At 38.7% G+C, this 20,046-nt stretch overlaps 1 protein-coding gene across 1 annotated transcript in view; it reads left to right on the plus strand.

Annotated features, from left to right (window-relative positions):
- LOC117287977 (interleukin enhancer-binding factor 2-like) overlaps positions 1-19,420 on the plus strand; it is a 75,455-nt gene extending 56,035 nt beyond the window's left edge. Inside the window, exon 12 of the mRNA XM_033768642.1 lies at positions 19,269-19,420. Coding sequence (XP_033624533.1) covers positions 19,269-19,420 — 152 coding nt within the window. The remainder of the gene's footprint in view (positions 1-19,268) is intronic.
- The last annotated feature ends 626 nt before the right edge of the window (positions 19,421-20,046 follow it).

A 20,046-nucleotide genomic window follows, 5' to 3' on the forward strand; every position in this document is an offset into this window, starting at 1 on the left:
TAAAATGTCAACTTCATTTACATCAAATATTCATCAATAAATTTCTTCTTTAAGCCGTCCATCCTTTGATTATTTTACCAGAAATTGAGGCTAAAAATACACGCACACATTCAGCTCTGGTTGCTACAACCAAAATGAGCTTGGACAATGGGTTTACATGCTGGAAATTGTTCATAGTTTTTCACTACTTTCTCCTGACTTACACATTCAGATAAGCCCACATTTTCACAGGTTTGTTATTTCACAGGCCTGGAATTTCGTCTTTGAAATGCCGTTTTCCGTTATGCAAAGGTAATTTTTAATGCACAATTTGAAGTTCTATGGGAAAATTGGGGCACTGAGGCCAAGACCAGGGCAATGGAAGCCACGACCAGGGCAATGGAAGCCATGACCAGGGCAATGGAAGCCACGACCAGGGCAATGGAAGCCAAGACCAGGGCAATGGAAGCCACGACCAGGGCAATGGAAGCCAAGACCAGGGCAATGGAAGCCAAGACCAGGGCAATGGAAGCCAAGACCAGGGCAATGGAAGCCACGACCAGGGCAATGGAAGCCACGACCAGGGCAATGGAAGCCACGACCAGGGCAATGGAAGCCAAGACCAGGGCAATGGAAGCCAAGACCAGGGCAATGGAAGCCATGACCAGGGCAATGGAAGCCACGACCACTGTGGCCTCCATGTAATGGCAGGCCTGAGTTCATGTATTGTATATGGTTGATGTCCCAAGACATGAACACTCTCTGCGACTATTTTGTCAGCTATACCAATCATGTATAACTCCTTTAAAGATTATGATAGAGAGAGTGGTATAATGCATTTTGGAGAAACACATAGACTTTTCTCTTATTACAGTTAGAGTGATTACTCCAGTTTAGGGTTAGGGTTAGTTTAGGGTTAGTGTTAGGGTTAGGTTTAGGTTTAGGGCTGGGGTTAGGGTTAAGGTTAGGGTTAGTGTTAATGTTAGGGTTAGGGTTAGGCTTAGGTTAAGCACACAAAACAAAAACACTGTGAATATTTTATCAGCTCAACCAGTCCTGTTTAACACCTTTAAAGATTAAGATACATATAAAGGTTGGTAAAAGGTTGGAGAAATACCATAGACTCTCTCACTCATAACAGTGAAGAGTCATTACTCCATGTTGATGGTTGATGGGCAATGATTGATTGGTAATTAAATGAACCATTGAAATTAGGTAATGGTCAAAACATGCCAGCCTTCCACTCTCGTTAGTTCTTTATTGCATTATTGGGCTGTACTTTGTGAAAAATGATGCATTCGTTGTTTGATTCAAAGTTGCCGGCATGTCCACGAGGGATTTGGAGCTTGAATTAAATATGAAGGTCCCAATGGAGTGATGCATCGTCATTTCTCTGCAGTGCAACGTTTGCCTTGTTTAGGCTTTTGTTAAACGAACCGGTGAATGCGTAATGGGATTGCATAATTATAATGCAATTAGTTCGATAATAATTTTAAAAATCCTGTTTCATCAGATATTTATGATGCAGTCATTAATCCTGCCTTCGAAATTGTGAAGAGGTAGTATTTTTCATAATTGTTTTTTTTATGAAAACATTTATATTTCATCCTCTAGGTTACAATGAACACAATAAAACTGACCTTGGATAATTTTATAGCATTTTGAGAGAATGATAAATGGAACAGGGTTCTCCACAGGATTTTCCAATGTTGGGCATTCTGGACCAAAACTTTGGATGGCAGAATGCTTGATGAAAACAAGGTCTTTGGAATGTTTTCGACTTGGTGATTATCTTGGTATTGAAAAACCCTATTGTGCAATCGGGAGTATTCTATTATGGTTTTCTCTTTCATGTTTTTTTTTTGGGGGGGGAGGGGGGTGGGAAAAGGAAAAAAAAACACCACGTCATTTTTGCGCAATGGCTGAAATTTGCGTGTATCGGCACACAAATCGCACATCTTGGCCCAATTCATTAGCTGGTGCCCTGGGGAGAGTCCTGCAGACTTGATATCCATGCACAGAGTGCAACTTCATTTGCATACTCTCAAACATGACGCGGACTAGGGTTTATGTTTTGCCAACTCTGTTTGAAGAGAATCCAGGTTATATTTTATAGATTGAGATTAAGGTCTCTTCTTGTTGCTGTTTCAGAACTGATGTGGGTTTCATTTGATGGCGGCATTTAAGTGCTCCCTCATAGAAGACAAATTAATTGATCTCTATCATTTAGAGAAACTAGAATTAGCTGTTGGAAACTGCTTACCAATTAAAAGGACCTATGGTATAAATGCAAAATACAGTTAATATCCCAATGTTTTTACCCCAACGGGTCTCCTTAACCTCCTTCCCAAGTCCCCTTGCGGAAGTTTCAGAAGGAAAACTGATTGTTTCTTGAAGGCTAATGTACTGGATATTGTCCTCAAACCTGTCATTTTTGATGACCTTTTCCTTCTCATTAACGAACTTCGAGTTGGTCAATGAGTGGAGGTTAGATGCGCACACCTTCCAGGACAACACCTGTGACCTGTTTAAATAGGTACATGAATGTTACTCACACCCCGGTACTCCTCAACCGAATTGAGAAATTAATAATAAACTAAAAGCGAAGCATGTAGTTTGTCAACTTCTCAACATTAGACACTTGTGATGAAAGTATCTTTATGGCATGCCCGTCCCCCTCCCCCTCTCTCTCCAGTGAAATGTAATCCGATATACATGTAATGTAGGCAAGAAACGCATGATGAATCTTGCATAAATTGCCATGATAGTGGGTGTATACTAATTTGATCATTAGTCACACAATGGGATGGGCAGATGTTGATAATTGCCAAACAGAAGTCGGAGTCGTTATACTATTTGCGGCACGCACAGATGGTTGCTACGAATACTGAAAGAGTAAGTTTTATTTTTACATACATACTAGCAACTAAGTGATGAGAGTTCATGTAAGGACACTTTGGCTTTGACACCTGTGGTCCAAATTTAGCACATCCATTGCGATAGTAATTTGTTACCGTTCAGGCGCATCTTGCATACATTAACAAAATATGGCACTTCGGTGGCCAAAAGCCAAGTTGCATGCTGTTGTGGGCTCCACGAGTGTTTTCTTTCAGCACAACTTGCTTGCAATCATTTCAGGTTGCATAAAACGTGATGAAAGGTACCCATGATCATTTACATAGACCGTTTGCGTATGGCGTCTCTGGAGTAGGGCGCTCTCATATACAGGTTAGAAGGAGTTTTCTCATTGGCCTATTCTGTGCGCTATGCGTATTAATAACGGCGCATTTCCACTGTTTCGTTGTTAGGTTTGTAATGAAAGTTTGCCCAAAACACGGCTTTTATAAGCCGCTCTTGGTGAGAGCTACAAGGAAAAAACTAATCATGGGAGCTGATTGTGGGATTTGGGAAAAAACTAATCATGGGAGCTGATTGTGGGATTTGATATTCCTAGTCTAAAAACAGTATAGAAACATGCACCAGGCAAGGAGTTCCAAAGAGATGCAGTACAAGGAAAATATGTAGGTGTTTGAATGGCTCTTTGTTCCAAAATCACATAAATGACTGAGTATACAGTTCTTTATATCGGTGTGAGCACAGTAAAAACAAATTATAAATCAGATTACTGAAATAATGGGTAAAATTGTTTTCTACAATTTAGATATTGAATTTGTTTTTTGGGTCTACTTTGAGCAGTACTTAATCCTAAATGGCATTTGTTGTGCCAAGGTTAATGTATGTTTTAGCAGTGTAATTAATAATAAGCAATCATTTTGGAGTGTATGTAAAAAGGAGTGTACATGTCCTTGATCCTAGTGAGGTATCATTGCAAACCAACACAGTACACTGTCATCAATCTAGCCTCGGCTACACATTCATCAATACTCTCCTCTGTAATGAGACCACGGCAACACACTTGCTTTCCCCCTGGCCCAGTTACCATGCCGATCGATGAGTGCAAGATTGGTTTTTGGTAACAGTGGCTTAGCTACCTTGGCTTTTGTTTCAGGAGGATACTTAAGGAGTGTCTAGCAATTGCTTCTTCAACTGAAGAGGGGAGGACGAGGCATCCCACGATCAATGCCCGGATTGAATTGCGAATGAGACGCTAAAACTTGTGCCGTGCATTCTGATAGCGTATTAGTGAGTGATGGCTGGCATATGCAAATCTAGTCAACTTTTGATTTGGTTATACCACAGAGTGCCTGGTGAACAGTTTAGAGTGCTGATGAACAGTTTGGAGTGCTGCAGATAGGGGTGAAAAATAGGCAGTCAAATATTGATAAATTGACAGAGTTGTTGGAGATCAATTATGTGATTTTTATGAGAAAAACAAATTATCTGAGGCAATTTGCTTACCAACCAAAAGGACCTATGGTACATATGCAAAAAACGTTAACGGCCTGACGTTTTGACCCTGGAAAAGTCTTTCTGAGATGTGATTTTTAACGAAATACTTGTTATGTGTAACCCCCCCCCCCTCTTCTTTTCCCTAATCATGTTGTATCCCTTCAGGATCATTAATGTACTCTTTTTGGAGCTGAATGTTTCAAACCAGCAGGTGTATACATAATTACGCTGCACACCCGTGTAAATATAGTAACCTGCCTGACAGCTAGATGCTGTACGGGCACTGACTTGCTGGGGCTGTTGTGTTAATTGACCAGCCTGGGGGAGGGGAGAGGGGATGGGGTAGCTTGAGGGGGGCGGGACAGGGAGGGAGAGCCAGTTCCACCATATGAAGAAGGAAGTACAGTGCGAAGGTATCAGCCAGCAATGTAACTACATGTAGCGTGCATTCCACTTGCTATCTGATCGGATGATGTCCTCATTTTGGGTTTCTCAACTGTGCCTTTGAAAATTTTAAAAAGTCTTACTGTGCTGGACACTTTCCTTTTTTTTATTTTGACAGTTTGAAGTTGGATGTCTGCATCTATATGTAGGTGGCCTATTCATCCTATTTTGATATTAAATTCTTTGTTAATTTTTTACAATGTATGCAAAAGTCGCGCAAGGTACATGTACACCTACATTTTATGGATAGTATTATTTGGTGATGAGATTGAAATGCTATACAACTTTAAAAATTAAAAGATTTTGGGCAGAAGGTCAAGGGCCAGTTACAGCAAAGCCACAAAGGAAAATTTGTTTTTTTCAGAATGTGCTTTGTTTGTTTGTCCTTGGCTTAACCTCTTTAAACCATACAACATGTATTAACTGGTGCTCTGTCAAGCAGGTCACAAGGCAACGTCTTGTACTTGTTATGGGTAGTTTGTCATCTTAGATGTATGTTAATCCAACAGTAGTGTGAATTAAGTCAAATGCCCTAAGAGGTTGTGTAGTCGTAGCGAGTGGGTTTTTTGTCAACCGGGTATTTTGTTGTTTTGTGTTAAGATTCCCTTAAAGGCAGTGGACACTAATGGTAATTACTAAAAATAATTATTAGCATAAAACCTTACTTGGTAACGAATAATGGGGAGAGGTTGATAGTATAAAACATTGGAAGAAACGGCTCCCTCTGAGGTGACGTAGTTTTCGAGAAAGAAGTAATTTTCCGCGGAGTTGATTTCGAGACCTCAGATTTAGAATTTGAGGTCTCGAAATCAAGCATCTGAAAGCACACAACTTCTTGTGACAAGGTGTTTTTTCTTTCATTGTTATCTCACAACTTTGACGACCAATTGAGCTCAAATTTTGACAGGTTTGTTATTTTATGCATATGTTGAGATACACCAAGTGAGAAGACTTGTCTCTGCCAATTACCAATAGTGTCCAGGGTCTTTAATGTATTATTGTTTATTTTCGTCATTGTCGGATGAAAATATTTCGTCTTGAGATAAAAGACATTCAGTGGTTCATAATATCCTTTTGGATAGATCCAATCTGATTGGTCGAGAGGAGATCACGTGGTCATGTTTAAAGCATGCAATATAAACCGGTTGAGGAGTCTTTGAACACAGCCTGGTGAAGTTGCCTCAAAAGAGGGTGCTATCAGATAATTGTGCAGAGCTCTCAAATTTAAAGCCATATTTGGCTTACGAAACTTTGAATTGTACATGCAATCTGTTTGAAAAACTTAAGCGCGCAAGTTCTACAATTGTGCAAGGAGCTTCTTAGCACCAAACATGGTTAATTATTCAAAACAGAGTCAAGGTGAGCTGAGTCTAAGTTGTCACATTTTTTTCTTAATTTTTAAAGGTTTTTTGAAGGTTTTTATTTGAAAGGTATTTATGAATGGAAATAAAAGAGTGGTGACTCAGTCTTAAATGGCCATTTAAAACCCGGGGCTGTAGCCGTGCGTTAAAGGACATCACCTATGGTTCGGTAATTTATCACACGGTCATTTATCGCACAGTCACAACCCTGCCGGTTTTAAATGGCTTTTAAAGAGCAAGGTAAATGTCAAATTCAATTTTGTGATGTACTTATTTCCCAATAGATAGTATCGACATGTGAGTGGAGAAAAAGTACTTGCTCTCAAGCTCGCATTATCATTGCGTTAATTGGTATTGCAGACGATACCCTTCTGAGGCAAAATTTGTCAACATCCAAAACATCCGATGACATCATTTTGAGATTAAATGGGTCTGAACATTTTTAATGTTTTGGTTCATTTCTGTCTGATAATGTTATTCAATCAAAACAGCCTTAAATTTATCATTTGTGACTGTTGAAATTTTCCTGCGTGGAATTTAAAGACTAGTTAGTTGTTGGAATCCAAACGTTGTCAAATTTCTCTCTCAAAATGAAACAAAACATCCCCGTAAAAAAGTTCACACACCCATTCTTCTCAGAATGATGTCATGGGATATTTTGGATTTTGACAAATTTCAAGCTTGGAGAGTATCGAATGTCGTTATACACAAATTTATTGTGAGGTTAGAGACCTGTAGTTTTTTTGCACTCACAGGAGGACTCCAAAATGAATACACCACAAAATTGAGTTTGACATTTCCCTTCCTCTTTAAAGACCTCGCTGTCACTCTTGTATTCCTTTATCGCAAAATTACTTTTTTACATAGTGAATCCCTCTGGATTCTAAGGTTTTTTTTCAGAGTAAGAGTGGAAAATAGATTCCAGATATTCACTTTATATAATAGTTTGAATGTACAAGTTAACTTATTTATTTATTTGTTTAATTATTTACTTTTGTTGTCTGTTTGTTATTTATTTATAAGTTTTTTTTTTAAAATGTTTTTATTTGTGCAATTCCAAGCGAACAGGGACCCACAAAATCAAATTAACCCCTGAACTTCCTTTTTATTTTTAAGTTAGTGCTATCGAATGTAAGGACCAGGAAAATAACCTTTTTAGTCAAATAGTTATTGTTTTCTATGAAATATGTCACGTTTCTTCCTTGTTATGTTTGGCTTAAAAAATGAAATATTTATGTGCATTTTGTTCATTTGTTTGCATTTTTCCCATAAAAAAGCAGTTTTACCAAATTTTAATGCAATTTAGTAGTATGACCTTATACCTTTCATACCAAAAATCTGCCCAGGACTTTTCTTTAAGATTTGTAAGTGCACAGTTGTTGGGTGCAGGGAGGTATGAAATGCGAGTGACGAAAAGCTCCCTTTTTTATTATTTTTTACAACTGGTTGTGATTGTATTGTTGGCAATTGAAAATTTGCTTCTCCCACCAATACCAAGTATAAAAGCACAAAGTATTAAAACAAAATACCAACCAGATTCTAATAGGAGGCCCTTGAAATTTGAAATGCGAGTGACGTGAAATGCGAGTGACGATATGTAATGCGACTGACGGTACCATTTTCTATTATAAGAATGTGTACAAAGATAGTTTTGAGGGAAGTAATGTGTATAAAAGTGTACTACATGTACACGCATCACTTAAGAAAGAAAAATAATAATCTGCCCATGACTTTTCTTTAAGATTTGTAGGTGCACAGTTGTTGGATGCAGAGAGGTATGAAATGCGAGTGACGGAAAGCTCCCACAACTGGTTGTGATTGTATTGTTGGCAATTGAAAATTTGCTTCTCCCACCAATACCAAGTATAAAAGCACAAAGCATCAAAACAAAATACCAACCAGATTCTAATAGGAGGCCCTTGAAATTTGAAATGTGAGTGGCGTGAAATGCAAGTGACATTTATTAATCTTTTTATTTTTTTTATTTGAAATTTTGCAAAAAGTACACTTTTAATATACCTTGACTTAACTCACGTCAGCTTTATGCTTGTACCGATCCTCAAAACACATGCCAAATATATGTTTGAATTTATTTTAGTATGAGACTACATTTACAACCACCAATGAAGGCCAGTCTCCACAAAGCAAGGTGTTTTCTTGTATGCACTAATGCTCCCGCAAAGCTGTTTCTGTTGTTACAGTGAAATAAACATGATTCCTTTAACGTATCCGCCCGGCTTAGAATTACAAGGTCTAATACATCTCTCTCCTCCACCCCGGATATTACTGGAAAATAGATGATTGAAAAGTGTCTTATAATTGTGTTTAGTATCTTTCAGAGGTATAGCTTTACACTGGGCCAAGGTAGCCCCATCAGCGCTGGGTACTTGACGTCTCCGCTAATTAATGTGAAAAGATAATGGAAAATGTCCATTGACTCTAATGACTTTGAACTTTAAATCATACCGGTGGCCTTGGGCTGGAATTATTAATGCATAAATTGATAGTTGACATTCCTGTATATGAATTAGATTTTGTCTGACTCTTAAAGTTCCTTCAATGTCAACACAGGAGTTGAAGTACAGAGGTTCGTACTTCTAGTGTAATTCACCTTTTGAACCCGAAGTTTCAAGTATGTCTTGCTATGTTTAAGGTTACATCACTTGTAATGTAGTGTTTGAGGCTTTATTTGGGGTGATAATAATGAACAGTTTTTATATGGCGCCAAATTACGATGACGTCTCAAAGCGCCTTTGGAAAGTGAAAGAGTGAAACCAGGACTATTAAATACAAAAATTACAGAAATTACAAAAAGAACTACAAAGTGCATACTATGAAATATACAAGTTATTTAACAAAAAGATGTGTCTTCAAATCAGACTTAAACTGTTCTAGAGAGGAGCTTTTTTTTTATACCATTGGGGAGTGAACTCTAGAGTTCATGGGATGCAACTTGAAAAGCTCTTTGCCCATAAGCTTTGGTGGTGGCTGGAAAAGGAGTGAGGAGATTTTCAGAGATTTTTCAGAACAAAGACTGTACATGTATGTATTTATTCATCTTTGCTGCTATACTGTGTAATATAATATGTTAATTCCTCTGAGGAGATTACATGTACATGTGCTTCGAAAGCCAATAGCTGTAATGTTGAGAAAACAAAAACCCAAAACATACTTAGCTCTTAGCAGCGTACTGGTAGTTAAACCATTCAAGATGAGATTATATTACATAGGTGACTTCATTCACGTTTAGTTACATGTTCATGCAGGGATCACCCTTACATGGACACTAGCCTGATGTACATTGCCTAGTAAAAACTGATATGGGCAAGTTGAGACACCACTTCTCAACTTTACTATAAAAAAGTGTAACCAATTTGTTTAAAAATACTCATATTAAAATGCTTGTAAACAGACAAGATATGCCAACCTCTAAATTTTCAAAAAAGTTTGAGAACCATGTAATTTTAAAAGGCACACTCAGCGCCTATTTATACCCAAGAAGGTTCTGTGAATAGCTGGTTGCCTATAATGTGCATTGTGTGGGACGGCATGGCCCATATATACTAATCAAATTAGAAAACAACTTTTGAAAACTATAAAATAGTGAGACTTCCAACATTTAAGGCTAGATGGCTCAGTCAGGCATGTTAATCTGGCACTCACAGATTCAAATCATGCTCTTTTAAATTTTGCTTTTGTTCAACCCCTAATTAATTCAAATTTTGACAGTCAGTTTCCCGTTTGGTTTATTACTTGATAAGTATAAACTATGACACAATATGTTATCTACGGGCCCATTATTCGTCTTCAAGGGTTAGGCAGTTTTTCTTCAACAAAGAGCATCTCTCTAGGCGTGAAATGTGAATTCCTAGTGGAACACTTGACATGGCACCAATGTATTGACCATGTTCGTGATTGAACTCTTCTCTGATTGTACCAGGCCTGGCTCAGTGAGAAATTGCCCTTGCTTTATCTTCATCGCGTCTAAAATAATTCAATGTGTTTCTCCTTTTTCTCAAGCCACAAAAAAGTGGGGATCAAGCTTCATAGATTCCTTTTTCTTAGTGCACCATGTGTTTGAAATCTAAGCTCCACAGTAAACTCTTTGGATACATATTATTGGATATAACACAAGTACATTAAAGTTGGCACAAAGACAAGAGAGGGCAGGCTTGTCCAATGTGTCACCTTTTGGGCTGCTCTGGTCATGTCAATTGTTCAGGCTACTTATTTTGGGCTTGCAATAAAGATACAAGAAAGTGCCTTATGCTATCATCACAATGGCTAATAAAGAAACAGATGATCAGAATTACTAGTGTGAAAGCTCTACTGGTGTTGCTTTGCGAACACAAAGCATGACATTTTTTTGCAGTATGAGGTCCACTTGGAGCTGGGGCCCCTAAGGGCCAAGTGATGAAATCTGCAGTGATTCCTGATGGGCACTTTGTCCTTGAACTTTAAAGTGCATAAACTTGAATAACAAAAATGGGGACAAAAATGTGGCAGATGGCTAAACGTGACACAGAAAGCTTGGTGTTGTGCCAAGCTGTTTTTGTTTTACATGTTGGACAACACCAGGTACAGTTGGCTGCGGCCTCAAGGTTGGCTGTAAACAAGATTAGAATTGAGTTAAAATTCTGCACCTGCATAAAGAGTCCAATCTGTGGTCAGTTTAGCATTGTATGCAGTTTTAACTGAAACTTGACCACATGGTGAAGAACAATTCAAAGGCAATCTGTGAATTAGTTTGCAGTTTGCTCTAAAATAGAAACTTAAAAAGACGCAGCTGTTACGGAATGTTTTTGTAAAATTTCCAGCATGTATTTTCAGGCCTTGAACTTCATCTTTGAAAGGGCAAGGTGGTTTTCATTTAAAAAAAGGGCACTTCCATTGGAATATCTTAAAGTCAATGGGAAACCTGTGAAGGGGGCAGCAAGTCAAAGACCAGAGGGTGTAATCTGCAGGTACATGTAATTCCAAGCCTGGTGTTTGATGCAGTCTTTGAATATTGTTTTCAGATTGGGTGCTTTGTGCTATTTTAAAAAGTGTTTGTTATAAAATGAATCTTCTATGCAGATGTTTTGAAGAAGAGTTTCTTTTCATTTGTGAAGCGAAGGACTCCTAGAAAAGTCGACATAATCACTAGACTAGCCAAGAACCCAAGTGAGAAAAGACAAGAAGTTTCCATTTTAAATAGAGTCTTAAAATGTTGTTTTTGATTATCACTTTGGCTGATCCATTTTCATGCATTGCCTTCCGTCTTTTTATTGTTTTTATTTCTGTGTATTCACTAGTTTTTGCTTTTTGTAAAAATCTGGTTAATTAAAAAAATTAATTGGCTTTTAGGCTTTAATTATTTCTTTACCCCCTTGTTTATTATTTTGTAATTAAAATTCCGTTCCGGCCTCTGGTTGCGACTTTTTTATTCAGCCAAGTTTTTTTAATCGGCCAATAAATAATTTAAAAAACTCCACCTAAAACCAATTTGACTCCACAAAAAGAAGGACCGTATAATTAATAGAATGATTTTTTTTTCAGTTCAAATTTATGTATTGTTTTATCACTACTCAGAAACTGCAGCACACTGTACATGTACATTACAGTAGGTGTATCTATGTATGATTAACTCTTAAAGGCAGTGGACACTATTGGTAATTACTCAAAATAGTTATCAGCATAAAACCTCACTTGGTAAAGAGTAATGGGGAGAGGTTGGTAGTATAAAACATTTTGAGAAACGGCTCCCTCTTTAGTGGAGTAGTTTTCGAGAAAGAAGTAACTTTCCACGAATTTGATTTCGAGACCTCAAGTTTAGAATTTGAGGTCTCGAAATCAAGCATCTGAAAGCACCCGACTTCTTGTGACAAGGGTGTTTTTTCTTTAATTATCTCGCAACTTCGACGACCGATTGAGCTCAAGTTTTCACAGGTTTGTTATTTTATGCATATGTTGAGATACACCAACTGTGAAGACTAGTCTTTGACAATTACCAATAGTGTCCACTGTCTTTAAAAAGGAAACAGAGTAAATCCATTTAGCAAAATTTGGAGAGATTTAAAGGCAGTGTACCCCTTAAATAGAACCAATGATAAACTTGTCTTGGTTGTTCACACAGTAAAAGCATGCATATGTAAAATGTACACGTATGCTGTGCAGATACTTACACAATATCAATCATTACAAATCATAAGAACTTTCTTCTGAGGCATTCATTGTTTGTTCCTTCTCCATAATATTTCAAGATTTGCCTCGGGTTATTTTTTAATATAACCATCCGAGGAGAAAATGAAGAAAGAAAAGGCTAGAGGATATGAAATAGTGGGTACACGTCCATAAATTTCCAGTGATGGGTCCAAACCAAATTTAATAATAAATCTGTAGTGCCGCGTGGAGTCTTTTGGGGGATATTGCGCGGATCCTTCTGTTTGCAGAGCTGTTAGGAAAGTGTGTTTTATCTCCTCCTTGGTCGTGCTTCGACTCTTTTTGGGGAGTTATTATTCGCGCCGGAGAAATAACTCTGACTTGACCACTCCAAATGTAGTCATGCCCGGGCGCATCAAGTGGACATTTATCTAGTAGTTTTCTATTTTGCCTTAGTTCAGTCAACAAGTGTTACTCATGTGTCGGACGTTGAAGCATTTAAATGTCATGAGCCGCCTTCCTTAATGATGTTACCAGTCACATCAATAAAAATGAGAGCAGACTTTTAATTTCAAACAGAGTTTTTTTTCTTCACTTTGTTACTTGATTCATAGATGAAATCTAAGAATGTGATTCTAAGATGAGGACTTGATTAATTAATTAATTAATTAATTAATTAAGTACCAAATTTCCAGAGTTCCCATCAACTCTGTACCAGTGGATATTTTTGCTGCCTTAATTAATCCTACATATTCTAGGAAATTAGTCGTAGCACATAATTTAGCCATAAATTCAATTATTGTATGAATTGTATAGAGCCCAGCGACTGGTTTGATGTTGGGCAATATTATAATTATTATTATGAAAATTAATATTCTTTATCCCCGATGCAAATTTAACATCTGTTATATCGTTGCGGTGCCCGCTGCCAAAACATAGGATTCGAACTGCCTCTCAATCAATCAACCTTGGTAGTCTAGTTGGTAAGACACTGCTCTAGAATTGCAAATGTTATGGGTTCAAATCCCACCCGAGTATTATGCCTGTGATAATTTTTTTCACAGGACCCGGGAAAGTACAGAGTAACCAGTGCTAACATACATTGGTGTATGGGTAAAAACCCAAATTAATATTCTTTGTCCCCGATCTATGGTAATTATTATCACAGTTTCCTATTTGTTTAGACGATCACACACAAGGAAAACACCATCATTAATCTTGCTCTTGTATTTAACCATATTTGGTGTAATGGTGTTCTCAAATTCTAAGGGTGTACACACAGCTTACATGTACATATTTATTTATCAGGTAGACAATAGTATCTTAAATGTTTTACCCTGTTGTACAGTCCGTTCCGGTTGCACATGCATTGTTAAAGAGTTTGACCTTCATAGAAGGTCGACACCAGCCTTGTGCTCAGAAAGCCTATTATTGGTGACAATTTGACAACCAAACAATGGAAACCTACTCTTTGTTTAAATGGGCAATGGACTGTGCAAGTCGTGCATTTATTAGAAATTGGGCCAGGTTAAAGTGTGAAGTGTGATTTTTAGTTTTGTAGAACTCATATTAGTTTTGGTTTTTACCCATACACCGATGTGTGTTAGCACTGTAAACTCAGTACTTTCCGGAGTCCTGTGAAAAAATGAAAAAATAATAATAATAATTAGATACTGATACCTGTACTCGAGTACTACATGTACAATGTACCTGTACTTGAGTTCTACTTGAGTAGCATTTCAATGGCACTCATACTTGATTTTCTACTCCGCAGGCAAAATACTCTGAGTCCATACTTAATACTCAGATTTAAGAAAGAAATCTGTGCTCAAATCAAAGTCATGCACTTGTTGTGCTTGAACTTGATTCCTCACCCATGGTCAAAATACAACTGCCCTCCCACTTTCCTATACTTGCATTAATATAAGGAATAGAGAAATAAAGGTCTAGAAAAAGTAGTTATGAAGCTCTCCATGATATATTCATGTTATAAGATACATTGACGTAGCTATTTACAACTTGCCATGTGGTAAACAGGACGTTCTGTTTGTGGTGTGTTGGTTTGATTCTAATTTTCAAATTTCTGCTACCCTGACGTGAGTTCAGTCTGGTTGTTTGTTAAAGCAGAAACGCGAGGGCTTTAGCAATCTTCCCAATTAGCAAAGCATGTGCAAAACATCAATATTGACATTCCAGAGTTTCTAATACACCGTGTGTGACACCATGGAGGTAGAAGGTGACACTAGCCTCAGACAATTAGCAGAATGGAAAAGCCAGCAGTATATTGCTTTAGGTAAACTGTACAGTGCAATGTTGGCCGTTGGAGGTATTTATTTAATCTTGTGTGTTCATGATTGTGTAGCCAGTCTGGGATATGGTTGGGCTCTCTGAAATAATCAGAGTCTGCATCTAAAGCCACGTTCCTGATGGACTTTCTTTTGTTAGAGTTTCGCGACTTTTCTGTAGAATGACAAAATTAAATCCAATGTCCTCTAATTGTCGTCTGTAATTGTCAATCCTGCCTTCAAGCGCCCCCTTTTTTTTCTTTTTCTTTTTTCAGTGGTCTTGTTTTTATTACCAGTACGGGTACGTGTCGTAGAATCCATTAAGAGAAGAGGGCTGTTCAGTTGGTTTTTAACAGGCAGATAATTGTGTCAGTCTCCCCAGTTTTTTGAGTATCAGATGTCATTGCGCATTACAGTTATATCAATAATAATGTACAGTATAGGTTGTCGTGGCTGAGTGGATAGGAGCACCGAACTCAAGCTCTGGTGCTTCTGTTCAGCAGAGTGTGGGTTCGAATCCCGGTCCTGACACTTGTGTCCCTGAGCAAGATACTTAACTTTAATTGCTTCTCTCCACCCAGGGGTAAATGGGTATCTGTGAGGGCAGATTGATGATCTTGTGATTGATTTAGCCGAGTAGCGCATATTTATGTTGCATAAGGCTACATACTCCCCACCAGGGAGCTGAGATGGTTTAAGGAGTGAATTAAGGCCCAGTGACCAGTATTATTATTACTATATTACTATTACTATTACTATTACTATTACTGTTACTGTTACTGTTACTGTTACTGTTACTGTTACTGTTACTGTTACTGTTACTGTTACTGTTACTGTTACTGTTACTGTTACTGTTACTGTAATACTATTACTGTAATACTATTACTATTACTATTATTATTATTATTATTACTATTATTATTACTATTATTATTACTTCATTTCATTTTATCACAGCATGCAAAAGAAAGATCTCATTTTCCTTTGTGCCGGTAACTCCTCAAGCCGGGCTACGTTCCGTAGCCTTAGATCTCAAGGGTCTTTCTCAGGATCCTCGCTGTTCCCAAAAGCGCTGCCTTCTGTAATAGATCTACCCTCACATTTGTCCCTATTTCATCTAGATGTTTCCCCAGTGCTTTGGGAATGGTGCCAAGTGCTCCAACCACCACGGGGACTACTTTTACCTTTACCTGCCAAATCTTACGAAGTTCCCTGGCCAGGTCCTGGTACTTCTCGATCTTTTCCATCTCCTTCGAAGCTACCCTTATATCACCTGGCACCGCTATGTCAATGAGATGACACATCTTCTTCGTCTTATCTAATAGCACAACATCCGGACGCCTATGTTGTATAACATGATCGGTCTGAATGTTAAAGTCCCATAGGATCTTGACCTGGTCGTTCTCTACAACTTTCTCCGGAACATGGTCGTACCATTTCGCAAGTACTTTGACACCATACTTCTTACACAGATCCCAGTGAATCACCTTGGCCAGCTTGTCATGTCTTCCTTTGTACTCCGTCTGGGCCATCTTACTGCATTCGCTAACAATATGAAATTGAGTCTCCTCTGCTTTATTGCACATTCTACACATAGGAGAGACGTTTGCTTTCTCTATCCTTGCCTTCATTACATTTGTCCTTAGAGACTGGTCTTGCGCCGCAGTAATCAAGCCCTCTGTTTCCTTCTTTAATTCTCCACTCTTTAACCAATTCCATGACTTGCTGCTGGCCACTTCCTCAGTACACCTCAAGAACCGGCCATGAAGTGGTTTGTTCCTCCAATCTTGATGTCTTTCCTCCTTCCTTTCCCTCTTGTACTCTTTCGGCCCAACTTCGTCTGCCCTCGTGTACCTTTGTGCAACTTTCAACAAGCTCTCCTCGGTCCTCCTGACATGACAATGCAAGCTTCTGCGCTCGATGTTAACACTGTCCGCCACGCTAAGCAACCCCCTTCCGCCCTCTGACCTCGGAAGGTAGAGTCTACTAACATTTGACCGCGGGTGTAGCATTATTATTATTATTATTATTATTATTATTATTATTATTATTATTATTATTATTAAGTGTGCATAGGTAATAAATTAATGCGTTCAATGGTTTACATGAAGCTAGTGGTGGCGGTAGACTTACGCAAAATGTTGTTTTTTTTTTCAAAGTAAGAAAATAGAATTAGCCATTGCAAACCACTTACCAACCAAAAGGACTTGGGGTATACATGAAGAAATAAAATGTGAGTGGACTGATGTTTTTAGCCCCCGAGCAAAAACACTGCTAGGGTCAAAACGTCACTAATTATTTTTTCTAGTTCTTCAAAATGTACTCTTACTCAGAAGCAGGGTTGTAGCTAGACCAAATTTAGTGGTGGGCAATAAATCAAATTTTGTTGGAAGTCTACCGAGGGCAAGGAGATCAACAAAACTATTCATGTTTAATTATGGGGCCATTATTGCTAAAAGTGGGGCCAGGTTTCCAAACTGTTTGTATCATGGGGCCATGATTGTTTTCTTTCTCACTCCTTATCATTAGCTGTGTCTCAGACCAATGCAAAGTGGACAATATTTAAAATGTGTGCTGGGCAGCATAATGTATTTTGCTCGGAGTGCTGGGCTAAATTTGAGAGTTCTGGGCAGGCCCGCCCAGCACCTCCCACCGTGGCTACAACGCTGCTCAGAAGTACATCGTTAGTAGAAAACTATTTAAATTTCTGCTGCCTCACAACGTGAAATTCTTTTTTGGGGTTGAGTTTTTGAAACCACCCAAGTGACTGCTTTGCATTGGTCATTACATTGATTTGGCTCATAACTTTAATTGGAATGCATGAATTATTCCAGAGTGCTTGATATATTTCTATCAGTGGCAGCCGTTTTGGGTTTCTAGTTGCAGGCGGTGGAGTGTCACATTTCCATTCGCGGTACAAATTTCCACGACTGAACAACAGTTAACATACGCTCCACGAGAAAAAAGAGTAATGTGAAATAGCAACTGCTATGTAGGGAAGGTGTATCACTATGTCTGTTTAACATGCACACCTATGGGCAGAGGGCCGATACTGATCTATTTGTGACCGCGAAACCAGATAAATTGAGTGCCGTATTGATACTATAAAAAATGCCTTCCACACACACAAAAACGGGATAGGTGGGAGATGCTGTAAATTGGATCAAGTGTCTGGGCGTCGGAGTGAAGTTATAAAGTATGCTGGACGGGTTTTATGAAAATGACAGACCAATCTAGCGATTGATATCGGAGTTTGTTTGTCAATGTTCTGTGTCGGTTTGTGTTCTATAGATGTACAACATGTGCTTACGGTGCTTCTATTACGCTTTTATATCTCAAGATGCCTGGGTTGGTATGGGATGTTATTGTGACTATACTTCAGCAGAATGCAAGGGCATTTTATTGGGTGCTGTACTAATTGATTATTGTGTGCGTTGTGTTTACTATTGGTATTACCTGTCGTTGATTTGATCAACTCTTCCTAACTTAGGATCAATCTTAGGACGAGTTCAGTTCCGTATCTGAAGACGTTAGGACGAATTGAACCCATCCTAAGTTAGGACAGGTTGCTCGTCCTAACTCAAGATAGGATTAGATGGATAGATAGATAGATAGATAGATAAATAAAAGGTTTATTGACAATAGCCATCACAGCATAAAAACTGAATTGCAACTATGATACAATATTTTTAAAAAGTTAAAAGGACATCATTAAGAGAACAACAATATTATTTGATTTGATTAGGCATTAGGATTAATCCTTGCGTTTCGTGAAAACGGCTTCAGGTACCTTCTCTCATCCTAGCTACATTTTGTAACACGCTGTTCAGACAATCATGGTCCAATGTCATAGAGCTTCTCACACAGCAAATCTTGCCTGACAATTTTCTGCTTAGAAAAAATGGGGAGGATGCCAGTCAAAGATAGTACATTTGGAATGGTATTTTGGCAGATGACCTTATTCTAGTAAGCATGTTGTACTTTTCTGTGCCGTTCTTTGAAATTGGGCCGAGATGTCTAATATCTTGGTCATTGTATAGTAAGTGATTGAAAATGAAGTTGGAGCACCGATAACTTACTACCATTTTATCACAGGCTGATTGAGTTATTGACGCATAAAAGTGGAATTGGGAGAAAGTTGAATTAGAGCATTGTACCTTTTTGTGAAGTGAAGCAGTTCTAAATACAGCGTGTCTCGCATCGCGCTGCGACCTCAAATCCTATCGTTGCTGAACATTGGACCATAACTTTACCCCAGGGTGGATAACGGTTAAGTTTACATTAGTGTGATATGTCACTGCATCAGGTGGAGCTAGCTGAGTCTGTGTTTACTTGGCTTAACTGTACTTATTCAACATCAAGACCCCGGAGACAGAAATGTATCCTTGGGATGGTGGGATGGGAAGGGGGTGTTTAACCTATGATGTTTGCGATCTCCTTGTGAACATTTCCACGACCTTGACATCAATGTTTGCTTTTGGGAGTTCTAATTTCAGGCCTGATACTTCAAAGAGGCAATGAGGGTGATTACCTCCATGCCCCCTTGTCATCATTGCCTTGCTGCCCCTAAAATGCTGCCAGTAGAAATTTACGAATTCCTCATAGGGTCCCCTTTAGCCGAGGAGAATGTGCCTGGGTGCCCCTTGCCTTTTTAAAAACGATCCCCTTTGATGTCGATCTTCTTTCTCTCTTATTTTTCTGCATGCAGTGATAGCCACCGAGATGTCAGTTTGGGATGGAGTTGTGGTGACTCCGAGTGAGAAGGCTTACGAGCCACCTGCGGAGGGCGTCAAGGATGAAGAAGGGGAGGAAGCCACTGCTGAGGAGGCTGGGGAGATGGAGACCGTTGAGTCACAGTAGAGAGTCATAATGAGACAGGTGGGTATGTTGGGGGAGGGGGGATTCAATCCATCATTGGGTAACAGGTGGCTACTCTACTTTCCTGTATCTTCCCAGGTAAACTGGGATAATGGGCGTAAAAACTTCATCAGTGGGCATTGTAAAGAACTGGAATAATGGGCGTAACAAGAACATCAGTGGGCGTAGTAAAGAACTGGAATAATGGGCGTAACAAGAACATCTGTGGGCGTAGTAAAAACTTGGATAACAGGCATAATAACAGCATCAGTGGGCGAAAAACAGACGGGTTTCATTGTCTGTTTATATCAGATGTAGGCTTAGAATTATGTTGACAATTAACAACACACAGTTAACCTGTAAGACAATCTACGGCCACCTACAACACCTCAAAAGGTTTCCATTCCATATTAAATAACCCATTTTTGTCAACAAGACAATTTGATAAACTAGAATTCGCTTGCATTTCTGATGGCTGTTAATCCTTTTGAGACCATTGATTTCGGTTTATTCATCACAAAACGCCCGAACAATGCTAAAATATTGGTAAGTTCTTCAATCAAAGTTTGTCAGTAAAAACCTTGTAGCCGGCTGCTATAGGCATTTTGGCACAAGCCACTTGTGGCCGC

Source organism: Asterias rubens, chromosome 3, assembly GCF_902459465.1.
Source record: "Asterias rubens chromosome 3, eAstRub1.3, whole genome shotgun sequence".
In the NCBI taxonomy this organism is placed as follows: Eukaryota; Metazoa; Echinodermata; class Asteroidea; order Forcipulatida; family Asteriidae; genus Asterias; species Asterias rubens.